Source organism: Camelus bactrianus, chromosome 3 (assembly GCF_048773025.1).
Source record: "Camelus bactrianus isolate YW-2024 breed Bactrian camel chromosome 3, ASM4877302v1, whole genome shotgun sequence".
NCBI lineage: Eukaryota > Metazoa > Chordata > Mammalia > Artiodactyla > Camelidae > Camelus > Camelus bactrianus.
The window spans coordinates 23,645,358-23,658,165 of NC_133541.1; the positions used below are offsets into that span (position 1 = coordinate 23,645,358).

General features: G+C 39.3%; 1 protein-coding gene across 7 annotated transcripts in view; it reads right to left on the reverse strand.

Moving 5' to 3' along the window:
• Positions 1 to 1,130: 1,130 nt before the first annotated feature.
• The window catches only part of DROSHA (drosha ribonuclease III), a 104,224-nt gene continuing 92,546 nt past the window's right edge, over positions 1,131 to 12,808 (reverse strand). For 6 of the 7 annotated variants that reach the window (XM_074356700.1, XM_074356671.1, XM_074356680.1 and 3 more), the window contains 6 exons: positions 9,826 to 9,967; positions 8,282 to 8,364; positions 8,086 to 8,189; positions 5,779 to 5,871; positions 4,911 to 4,957; positions 1,131 to 1,551 (listed from right to left, as the gene is read on the reverse strand). In XM_074356700.1, coding sequence (XP_074212801.1) covers positions 1,421 to 1,551; positions 4,911 to 4,957; positions 5,779 to 5,871; positions 8,086 to 8,189; positions 8,282 to 8,364; positions 9,826 to 9,967 — 600 coding nt within the window. In that variant the 3' untranslated portion in view covers positions 1,131 to 1,420. The other variant, XM_074356690.1, reaches the window with a different exon arrangement.

Genomic DNA, 12,808 nt, shown 5'->3' on the forward strand with positions numbered 1-12,808 from the left:
AGAAGGTCTGACAATATAAAAATCTCTGGGTGATAGAATCATAGGTGATCTGTTTTTCTGCTTATGCTTTCTACTTTCTCCACAATATTTCCAAAGTAACATTTCTTTCTTCCTCCTGCTAATAAAAGTAACACACTCTCCAAATTTTCAACAATGCATACGTAACATGTAATAGTGACATAAATAAGAAGCCCTGAATGACTCACTCTCCTCCTTTCCATCTTAACTCAGACCCTCATGGGGAGCTTCCTCAACCACCGGACTGAAAATTCCACCCATCTCACCTCCTGCTTTACTCTGGCCGACATCTACATCACCTTGTGACGCACTTCCTGTCACGGCGTGTATTCCTCCACCAGCGCACGAGCTCCCGGGGGCAGGGAATTTTATTTTGTCACGGCTATAGCCCCAGATCCTAGAACAATGCCTGACACATAGTAGGCGGCACTCACTAGATATCTGTAAAGGTAATGAATGAAAATACATTTGTTTTAAAAAAAGAAGTTTTGTCTGTAATAAGAAACCAGTGATGATTGGTTTAAAACAACATTAAAAATGTGACGTCTTTCAATGCAATGTTAGCCCTCGATTGCAGGGACCACTTTGAGATGAAATAAGCCATGAACCCTCCTCTTCTGCTCCCCACCCACTCCCAAACCCAACACACACATAAAATCTGATACAATCTCAGAAAGTTTTGAGACTTTCCTGAAGTCTGTCTATAAACTTCTAAAAGGGGCCACTGACCCGAGGGTGAGAGCATCTGACTTAAAGTGTCATCTGGCTTGGAATCATGATTTCTCCTCTTTTCTAGTGAGTCAAGGAATATATGTGATTCGAATATCAGCCTCCCCGCCCCACCGATTAGCCAGCTAAACGTTAAAGGGGTCCCACCTACAAAGGACTCACTGGTTAGCGAGGGTAAACATCATATTTGCAGATGAGAACATGATAAACACCCAGATGAAAGCTGAAAAATTGAGTTAATAATCCAGAGATTTCACACAGTGTAGATGTGAATAGTGTGGAGCCCAAGTATCTAGTAAAGTAAAATTTTCACTTGTCAGCTGAACGTCTGGAGTCACATCTCAGAAAGATAGGGGGGAAAAAACAACCTATTCCACATAGAATATACTTTTTGAATTTTATTGTTTAAAGAAAAAAATAATAGGGAATATGCACATTCACCCAAGTGAAGTTTTCCAGTAAATAGAAGAGAAATAAAATACTTTGTAATAAAGCCCATCCAGCTAAAAAAACCAAGTAGGAGATCAGTAAAACAACAAGAGTGATTTGACTTTGTGTTTTATTTCAATGGGCACACTTCATTCATTGTCTCCGGGAAAACTAGGCTAGGTCTCAATGGGCAACAGTCACAGTTATTAACCAAGTAAATACGCCACCACTTCCGTGCCCTCCTTCATTTCTTTATGTCTTCAGTCTCATCTGGCTCTTTCTCCTGATGCTCTCTTTCCCACCTCATTTCTTTTAACTCTTGTCTGTATTTCCGTTCAATGAACCGCTTCTGATGGGCCATCTGGGGAAAGTTATCTGACACGAGGAGATATATTTTACACTTAATAAAGGAGAGTCACTTGTGCAAAGAATGATGCAAACTAAACATACACACATACAAACAAACATGTATTCATATGAAACCCACACAGCTGTATTTTGTAAGGCGAGAGGAAGAAAGAATTGTTTGCTTTCTTTTCTGACTCTTTCATCATTCAGGAACACAGTGGAAATCTGGATCAGCTCCCAATTCTAGATTCCAGTACCTCATGTGAACTTGAGCATAAAAGGCACCAAAACATACAGAAATGTCACAACACAGACGTGTGGTTTCGGAACGTTTCCAGCTAGGTGTGTTAACACAGCTCTCCTAGCAACAAGTCATTTTCGGGGAGAGATTAGAGGCGATAGCAAAATGGAGTTGTATATTTTTATAAAGCTCAAACCAAAAACTTCGAACAAATAATGATATTATCACACCATTATTTACCAACAATTAGAGTTTCTGAAAGGAGTAAAAAAAGATCAGATGGACAAAAGGAGGCCACATCCTAAGTCGTTATTTCTGATAATTCAATTTGCATTGTTTACCATGAAAAGCCCAAAGCTGTATCGGCAAAAGCAACTCAAGTAGAGCACTTTTATTTGGTGAAATGAAACATGTCACTCAATAGCATAGGTTAAGCAATTTTTTGATATTTGACCCAGTGCAAGAGTGTTGACACAGTGAAAATCTTGATTAAGATGTAAACACTTTACAATTCAGTTGTTACCTGTGGTATATGATGAGCATAGTAACAGAGTAAGAAGTCAAAGGTAGAACGAGAAAAAAAGTCATTTCACACACTCAGTCAACAAACATACTCCAATAACAAACATTACAGGGATGCATGCATGAACGAGAGCCACACAAGTTAACAGGTAACACAAAGGAAAATGATGCCATTCCCTGAACTGGTTAAGGGTCTGTTAAACACAAAAGGTACTACTTCATATTTAAAAATAGGAAGAATCAGAGAGCATGGCTTGTTTCGGGGAGAATAAGCTTGTTTTTTGTGAAGGTTGAAGCGTAATAACAGTGGATACAAATACATAGCATATTCCTAAGAAGCCCCCTCCGCCTTTTACACGGTGTCCCATCTTCACTGCAGGGTGGGTAGGGACAGGAATAGCGGGGTAGGAAAAGGATCTGAAAGGCGGGCAGCGAATCAGTAAAGACCGTGTATATCTACGAGTCAGTGGCTGACTTTAAACAAAATAGGAATATAATAACATCTGTAGTTTAGAGATAAAACAAATAAAATCCTATTTTCTAAATGATATTAAATTGATTCCTTATGTATTATACAAAACACAGTTTTCAAGTATTAACAGTATTTTTAAAAAATCAAACAAATCCAAAAAAAGTGAGTTGTACAAGTTTCTACAAAATGAACCCTATTTCCTCAGTAAATTCTATTGTAAAATTTAATTTGCATTTTTAAAAAATCCCATCACTCAGATTTAACTATAGATAAACTTTTGGAATATATCCTTATAATAAGCCCTTTTCCTATGAAGTAAATTATACCTCACACACATACACACACACAATGAAAATGTGTACACATATTACACAGACACACGAACACTTAAAACTGTTCCCCCCCACACCCTTACACTGGGAGGTATAGTACAGGCACATTTTGATGGGTACTTTTTTTCATTTATTTTTATAGTATAAACATTTTCCCATATCATTAGTCTTCAAAAATATTTTGATGGCTGCAAAATATTACAACACTTAGACAAAATGTGGGTTGGTAAACCATTGCCCACAGGCCAAATACAGCCCTCCACCCATTTTGGTAAATAAGGCTTTACTGGAACACAGATGCCGGCCGTTTGCCATACTTCCGAGCCTAAGGGCTACAGTGGTGGAGCTGTGACAGAGTATTTATTATCTGGTCCGTTACAGGAAATGTTAGTCAACCTCTGGGAAAACTTATTTAAACAGTTCCCTACTTATAAAGATGTAGTTTGACGACTGATTTTTTTTTTTGGCTATTATAAATGAAGTTGTCATGATTATCATGGTTTGTGAACTTTAATTCATAGCTCCAGGTATATTCTTAGGTTTGACTCCTGGATCAAAAGGTATGAATGTCTTCAAGGACCTGACACATACAATCAAACTGCTTTCCAGCAGTTTAAACATTTCACCCCCAGCAGTACGTATGGTGTGTGGAGGCCAGTCTTCGAACAGGCCACCTCTCCAGTACCACTGTATGGCTGAAAGCAAACAAGCAAGAAACTCCCAAGATCACCGTTAACAATCCTACAGGCGGAAAATGGAGTCTCACTTATTTCAATATGTGACTATACGTATATATATGTAATGGATTCAAAAAAACTGCTCAACTGAGTCAGCAAAACTCTCATCAGAGAGGATTCCAAGGATACGGGGCCCTGGCGACACTAGCTTCTGTCCCCATGACCGCACCCCCAAGCTACTGTCTGCAGATTTTCACTTGGCTCCCAGCTCTCCTGCCTTTCCAGGAATCTTCCAGGCTGAGAGCCTGGGCCGCCTTGTTTTCAGCTCCCCGCACCTCGCTCTTCCATGCGCGGAGCTGGTACTTGAGGTATGATGGAACCGCACTGTCACGCTGCCCACAGGTTCTGCTGGGCAGCGCCGTGTACCTCAGAAGAAAACTTCCCTGCACTTAAGCCTGCAATTTACAAAGACTCGGCAGCTCCCTACAGGGTCAATTATCTAACTGATTTCCTCCAACCCTGCCATCCCACTCTCGGGAATCCAGCCCCTGGGACGAAGAGCACCGACACAGGGACTCGCGTTGTCGACAGTGATAAAAAGACAGAAATAGCGTCCATCAAAAGTTTAAGAGCTGAATAAAACATAACACATCCACAGCATGAAATACTATGTAGCCCCTGAGAAAGAGTGAACTGGAACCACTGCAACCTGCAGGGCTGCCCATGAAGCATTACTGAGCAAGAAAGGGAAAAAGCAGAAATACGTAAATATCCCATTTTAATAAAACAATGGCCAAAAACTAAAAAGAAAAAACTGCATGGGCTTAAGATTTCAGAAGTATAGAGAACTATACAGAATGAAATACACCAAGTCACTCATGTGCGCTACCTGGGCTGAGAGTGGGACTCTATGCAAAAAAGGCAAATGAAAATCAGAAAGCATTTTGGAAGACTTTTTTTAAAAAGCAGAAGCCCATTTTATATATATCTTACATTCTACTATACTCTGTGTGAAGAATAATTATGAAGAAAAGAAGATCACATTTCATCAGTATTTACCATTTTTCTACTTCTCCATTTTCTTCCCATAAAACACTCATTACATTATGAACATATAATTATAGAAAAAGAGATAGGCTTACATTTTTCAAGTGCATCCATTGCCGCTCCCATTTCTGCTTGCTGAATACTATTAAATAAAATAAAGACGAGGTACACTTCAATTTAAAAACTTTTTTTCAGAAACACAAAGTATGGCTCTAAATTATTCAGGCTGATTTTCATGTTTGGTGCATAAAATTTTATCTGATTACTTCTACTGTCACCTACTGAATTGCACAGATTAGGCATACACACAGGGGCCTGCAGAAATGTCATTTATTTGCACAAAGCCTGTTTAAGGTATTCGTTCCACACCTTCACCACTGCAATAAAATGCATTCCATTTATTATAGGTCTGAAGTATTTCTTACTTAAATTTGAACATCCTCAGTGTAAAGTTTAAGAGGCAGAGAGTGAAAAAACATATGTACAGACAGACTTCAAATCACCTCTCAGTTTAAGATAGAAATTGGAAGGTTCAAAGAAAGGTGATGACATACATAGTTCTTTTTACCTGAAGATGTGAGTGTTTCCACAAAGCTCAAGTGAGCAGGAATACGAGCTCAAATATTTAATGGCTGTGTCACCCACGACATGTTTTATACAGTGCTTGCAGCAACGCTGGGTCCTCTGTTGAGTAACTCAAACTGGACAGACCACACCTATGCACCAAGTAATGTGGTTTTCTCAGGCATGCAACGCCCTTCAGGCAATGGCATTCCCACCATTCAAGGCCAGGTCCCAAGTCTGGGGCTGGGCTTGGTGGGGACATTAATTCTTGGGCTTCGCTTTGCTGTTACCCTCCAACACTCTACACCCTAAGGTCAAAAAGACAGACTTCAGGGTTTGGGAATAGCACACAGGGACTTCTCAGACACACAGGATGTCCATTTGAAGAAATGACCATACCTTGGTCCTTTCCCACAGCCGATTCGTTCTCCCTTGAAGTAGACAGCCACGGTGTAGGTTCTTGCATGGGATGGTCCCACTGTCTGCAGGGTCCTGAAAGGAAAAGGAAAGAACATGAATTATGTAAAGTGTTATTTCACCGTTACTGCTAATACATACACCCAAGAAAAATCACATAACTCACTGCTTGGAGAGATGAAGGTAAAAATAACAAGAAAATTAAATCATACGCTTTTGACTTGGTAACCTGACAAATACAGAGTTTTGAAGTAAGAAATTTAAAAAATTCTACAGTGGCTTTATATATATATATATGTATACATATATACATAAATAATTTTCCCCCAGAGCATTGTAAACAATATCTTAAGGCTAACAGTGAAGTGTGAAATAGTTTTAAACAATTTCAAAGTGTTGTTTCAAGTATCATATGAAAGTAATCAATTTTTTAAAATCAGTGAAAAGTTAGCCATTTCAGTCTGTTCATTGTTTTTCAGTGCTAATCACAGCTAGAAAGAATACATATTTGGGTAATACGCCTCAAGCCACATCTGAATGGCTTCACATTCTTTATGGTTTCTTTCTAACATCTTGTATCTTATCTAAAAGATCAGAAAATATATTTAATTTGTGAAACAGCAGAGACCGTTTCAACGGTATGCTATAATGCCGAGTACACAACACAACTGCCAAAAAAACAAAACTCCAGGTACTGTGGATTTTAATGACAAGGTGCAGATTTCAAATGCGGTAAAACTGATAATAACTTCATGGAAAAGGGAAATTAAAAGCAGCCAACAAAGATAATGGAATGAACACTGTAATCTTGAAAAAACTATGTAAAACCACCCCATCATCTAGATAAAAAAGAACAAGCTCACCGTGTACTTTCATTTGGGGGATTTATGAGAAGGGAGCGGAGTCATTTCCTCTGTGTTTATGCTCATTGGGATGAAAGCACACGGACGGCTTCTTAATGGTAGCACTTATTACAGTCATCAGGCCCGCACCAGAAGTTTGTCATCCTCATTTTATTTATTGAACTTTAATTAATACTTTGATGAGGAAATACTCTGAGCCTTTCATGTAGTAGTTTGGATATTCATTATGCTTATTAGGCACATATTAAAGTGCTATTTCTAGACATTTGGGTTTTTTTCCCAATAAATAAAGGAAACATTGTTCAGCAGTGACAGCTTCTTGGGACAATTTATAGTGGCCTGCTGTGGGGTGACTCAACCTTCTCTTGGCCTCAGTTTTTCTTTTAGTGAAAAAGCCTACAACGTGTTGTGACTACTAAATTAAAAAAAAAAAGTGATTTAAAATTCTCAGCTGCCACTCTGGTGCTTTCCCTTGAGTACCGTGGAGTTTGAGAAAGTCCACAAGAGGGGGGCTTTTATTCCACATGAAACACTCACACAAATGTGTGTGCTTGCAATCACGTGTGTGCAGAGACAAGGGGGAAGCTGGTACTGAAACTAGATACTTAAACATTCTTGAAAACACATATCTAGACCACACCTTGAGAGGCAACCCACCTATTTTGATAATCCTTCCCTTTTGTAATTCCTCTTTGAAACCCCCTTCTGAAACCAGCTTATGAGTGTCAAGATAATTCTATTATCTAATAACTCTACTTCAGAGTCAAACCCCTGTTTTCATCAAATCTGGTGTAATGTGTGGTGATCTGCATTTCTTCTGAGACTTTTGCCCACCCCTCAAAGGATAAAGATTTGTCACTAAAGATATGCAAAAGTACATGGCAGCTTTTAGCATATATTCTTAAAAGAAAAGTTCCAAATAACAAATAACACAGCAGCGGTGAAGAGCTGCCCTGCTTCTTGTGGTGAGTGCCTAGCAGGTGACAGACACTGAGGCCAAAAGGATCCAAAGGAGTGGAGGGAGATACCCAAATATCGTTACAAGTAAGCACACAGCATCTAACCTAGATGTGTGGGCCAGGAGGGGTTACAAAATATAAGAAGACAAATATAAAAATGTATTTAAAAACAATTTAACCTAAATTTTTCCTAAATTGATCTCCTCATCTTAGCGTCTTTCTCCCAGGGAGCAGTTCACCAAGCATTTTAGAGATGGGAGAAAGCACATAATCAAACGTGACCCACTTACTTAGAGCTAAAAGACTGAGAGGCCCAAAGAGTTTCAGCGTTGGATGCAGTCCGAGTTGAGAAATCTCCATCCAGGACCCTTGTCACCACTTCCCCAGAGTGATTAGTTTTTCTTCCAGGTACATGGAGCATAACTAAGTTTACTGGGTCTGAAGGCCAGTGGGCAGCATATACTTACTTGTACAGAGGAATGTCTGGCTCTTTCCCTTCTGTCCTAAGTGTCAAGCAGCACTGCTGAAGCTGAGATTTGGGGTCATTCCAATCCTGATTCAAAATGAACTCCTGTAGCAAGTCCCCCAAAAAGTGTTTAGTAACAGGTTCTAGAATCACCAAGCATAAAACATGCAACCGATCTAAATTTTATATGAGCTTACTTTTAATCGCGGAAAGAAACAAACATTCATGAAAGTATGAACATATTCCAAATCCTTATCAATGTACAGCGCTGCAATAAATGCTGAAAAAGAGAATATTTCAAAATAAACCACAATGCATTGCTACTCTCTAGAAAGAGTACAAGACCTAGGCTTTTAAGAAACATTTTAATAAGGTTTTCAACTTCCAAACCTTCTTTATTTTTTAGCTTTACCATTTCATTTTTCTTCAAACAAGAACTACTCTTTATCACCAATATCAGAAGCAGCAATATAGATGTGTGATTAAGATGCAAAAAAACACAGAGTATAAAGACCAAATTACGTTTGGCTAAGGGCTAAATGAATAACTAGTTAAAATGATACACAACATGCTGTTGTATAGCAGGGAAAGAATGATATCTAGGAACACAACCATGTTAACATCAAACAAATCAAAATAAAACTTGAAGATCAGATATGACACCAGAATAGGCATATCCTCGAGGCCTGCTATTCCTAACACCGATCTTGAGGAGATCACCCATTTACAAGGGTCTGTGTTACATTCTGCAAACAGAAATGGGACAATTTACAGATTCAATCTGCTCCAAGAGAGAAAAACTTAATACCGGGCTTAATGACAGTATAACAAAATATCCAAATTTACATTGATAAATGGTGGCCCCAAAGACAACCTCATTAAAAGGCACCTTAACCAAGTAAACAAATGGTGAGTTTTTAAAAGAAGGAATAAAAATAGCTATTGTTGAGATAAAAAAAAGACTGGTGACTCAACTTAATTTTTTTGTAATTTTAATCTTAAGTTACTTTTCTTTAATTGAATAAGTTCTTTTCAGTCCCTTAGTCAGGTTGCTTTTGCACTGTGAAAATCATCTGGTTTTGCATGGTAGACTTTAATATGTGTATAGAATTTCAATTGTCAAAAATACCATAATATAAAAAAAAAAAGTTCCAAGGCCCAGAGAATGGTGCACTTATTTTAAAGTCATATCAGAAACAACAGAACTGTGCGTATAATCCTTTAGTTAGCTGTAACAGGATTACTTATAATGCTACCACACCAGATCAGAAACTGTACAAGATGACAACATTGTCCATAGAGCTTTGAGCTCATTCAAAACAACAGATAATAGTTTTAGTGTTTAATGAATAAATTTACCTTCTTTCTTTATGTCCCTATCTAAAGGCTGCTGGGTGACAAAAACAGCTGTGATTCACCATTAACAATCTTCACATTCTGTTACTGTTTCACACAAAAAGACATGATGGCTGAGCACTAGGATGGAGGGGGCAGCAGTGTGGGGGGAGGGGAAGGGTACCACTGAATACAGATTGAACATAAATTCGTTATTCATGTCTCTTAATTCCAAATAATTCTCCTTCAAACAAGTTTTGGAGAAATGCAAAAAGAAAAATTAAAATATAAAAGAGGTTTCTTTAGTCAAACATAACAATAATGAGAAGCAGCATAAATGTTGGTCCATTTGATTTAAACTTTGAACCTGCAGGTTAAGAAAAAAGCTTTATTTTATAGGACTCACATTCCAAAAGGTCTGCCAAGGTCTTGGTCCTAAGGGCCACAGGCCTTTTGGTCTTGTCGTTGGTGATGGCGTATTCCTGCATGCCCAGTTCTTCTGCTACCTTGGCTTGAGTTCTGTTATTCACCAAAGAGCTTCGCAGCAACTGGACAAAAGGAATTGAGGTATATTTAGAAACCGTATCACTTTTAGTCCCTCTTGTGCTCCTATGCTGGGACCAACCAGCCCAGACCATCTCACCGACAGGGACACGTAGGCAAGTAATCACTACCCCCAGGAGGCAGTGACAAATTCCACATGCTTCTAATTTCTTCTTAATAACTTACTCTGTTCCTGGATTTTACCTAACAGACATTTAAATAGTTCATTTAGTTGTTTAGTAGCAGTGAGCAGTGTCAGGGGAGATGCTGTATCATATTAAAGGTCACAGCTTCCATTAAGTTTAATGCTACTAAATGAAGGAGCATTAAAACTTTGAAAATCAACTTACTGAAGTATAATTTACATGCAATAAAATGCACCCATTTTCAGTATAGTTAGATGAGTTCTGATAAGCGTCTATATTTCCATCACCCCCAGCAAGTTCCCTGGCCCTTTTGCGATCAATCAATCCAATCCATCAACCACCAGGCAAACTCCACCTGCTTTCAGTCACTGTACATTAGTTTTAAAGGAGCATTTTTAAAAAGTCTAAAATAAGCTTCAAGTTTTATGGCACTAATGCTAATTTCAATAGTATAGGATTTGGGGAAATACGTGTATTATTTAGAATATTTAAATTATGTATTTACAGTGTTAATTTTATTCTTTTAAAGATTTAAACTACATATCCTGACTCACAGTTTTTCAACCTGAGATCCTTTATTTTGAATCAAATTAAAATATAACATTCATGTTTCAACTTCCAAACAATTCCAAACAGGAATTCCAAACAAAAATTTCTACTAGGAATTTCAGTCAGCTGAGAGGCCTCCAAGGACTATTGAAGTAGTAACATTAAACAGTGCATGAAAATTGTACAACCAGTCCATTGTAGAGGTGCCCATGAAGCAAGCATGGTTGAGGAATTTAACACTCACTGCTCACTCACTGGGGGAAAGTGGGGGAGGGAGGCCGGGAAAAGCAGGGGGATACAAAGATGAGAGCTCACCAAACAGAAGCTGAAAGTAATTACCCCCGATCTCCGAGATGTGAGGGAATAATGCACCTAAAACTAGACCTTTTTCTTATAACAGGTATAACAAACTCGTGGTCTACTATAAGAATTCCTTCCTGCAAAGGAACATCCCTGACACCAGGGCCGAGGAGCAGGAAGCAGCTGCTGGTATCATACCCCCTGCCATTCCCCATCGCACTTTGTTTATTAGATGCGAGTTTTATACTCTGTGCCTCCATAGTGTCAACTGAGCTTATAAAAATCAAGATTTATTCTCCACGCCTGAGATTGCATCCTTGACGATAGATAAATAAGAAACAATATGTTCTTAATTTGTCTGACAATGATTCATGAAGCAGAAATACAACTTGATCTTCATAAGCCATGCTTGCTGTCGAGTTACAGGCTATTACTCTTTGCTTGTCTCTGCTCCTTTCCTCCTCCGATTTCCCCCAACTCTATTTTTTCTTCAATATAGTAAGTGTTTCATTAAAATTAATATCCACAGAGAAGCTCAAAAGTAAAAAGGCCTGGAATAGAACATTAAAAGAAGACACAACCAATAGGGAGCCCACCAGCCTAATATCCTGTAATTACACAACAACTGAGATGGAAGGGAGGTATCTGTTTTAGTTTGGATTTCTAATGGGAGAGGTTCTCAAAGTAGAGGCCGTGGGGGAATAGGGGGGCTATTTTGAGAATATGACTATGCTGAACAAGGGGGGTTCTCTCTCAGTATACGACTTTGGTGCAAGGAGAAAATTCTTATTCGGGCTGCACATATAGAGATCTTATGCTCCAGAATCAACAAGCCTGATGCTCACAGGAGCACACACAACCCATGACACGTCACTGTCGTGGGGCCCCAGCATCAGGGCTCCTCATTCAGTCCTGTGCAGTACTCCTATCTGAGGGGAAGGAGGAAGCAGTGAGGATGGAAACAGAAGCACTTCTAGTTTTATTTAAGATATGCCTTGATGGGTCTTAAAGCACCCACAGGGTGGCCAGCAGAAAGGGAGATCTTTCAGTTCTTGCCAAAACTCAGAGCCTGAACCCAAAGTCAGCAGGGGAGAAGGAAGTTATAAGTCATCCGTATTTTTAGAGTCAGTTTAAATTTAGAAGACAAGCTGAAAAAAGGTAAGACTTTGCTCTTTACCTAAACAAGAGAGTCTGAAAGGCAGTTCTTTAAATGACAGCCTCTATCCTTGGCCTTTGCTGAACTCTCCTTCAGAATGAATCACGCTGTTTGCCAACGAGTGAGCTGAAGGAGGGATCACAAGGCAGAAAACCACCTAAATGACGGCAGTTCCGTGCAACAGCTATGGAGGCGGATGCCCGGCGGGCCCTGTGCTGCGGGCTGAAGATCCCAAGATGACTGGCATCTCGTGGCTGCCCTGCAAGAGCTTCTAATTTCTGAGAAAGCCATGCACAAAGTGGTCACCACAATGCACCGAGGCGGCTGCAGTGACAGCAGGGGCCACGTGGTGCTCCTCTCCAACTCAGCCTTCCGAAAAGGCCTCCCGGAGGACCTGACCCCTGAGTAAAAACACTTCAGGGGCTTGTTGACCTGGCTGTTATATCAGAATCATAAGGTACTTCTGACATACTGGTGCTCAGGCCTCTTCTAAGAACCAGGGAATTAGAATTTCTGGGGATGTAACTTGGATGTGCACATTTTTAAAAAATTCATGTAGTTGGATTCTGATGAATGGAGAGTCAGAATTGAAAAAGAATGAATCTGCCAGTGGGAGAAGACTGGGTGCTATGGTCCGAAAGTTTGTTGTTGTCCCAAAATTCACGTGTTGAAATCCTAACCCTCGAAGATGATGA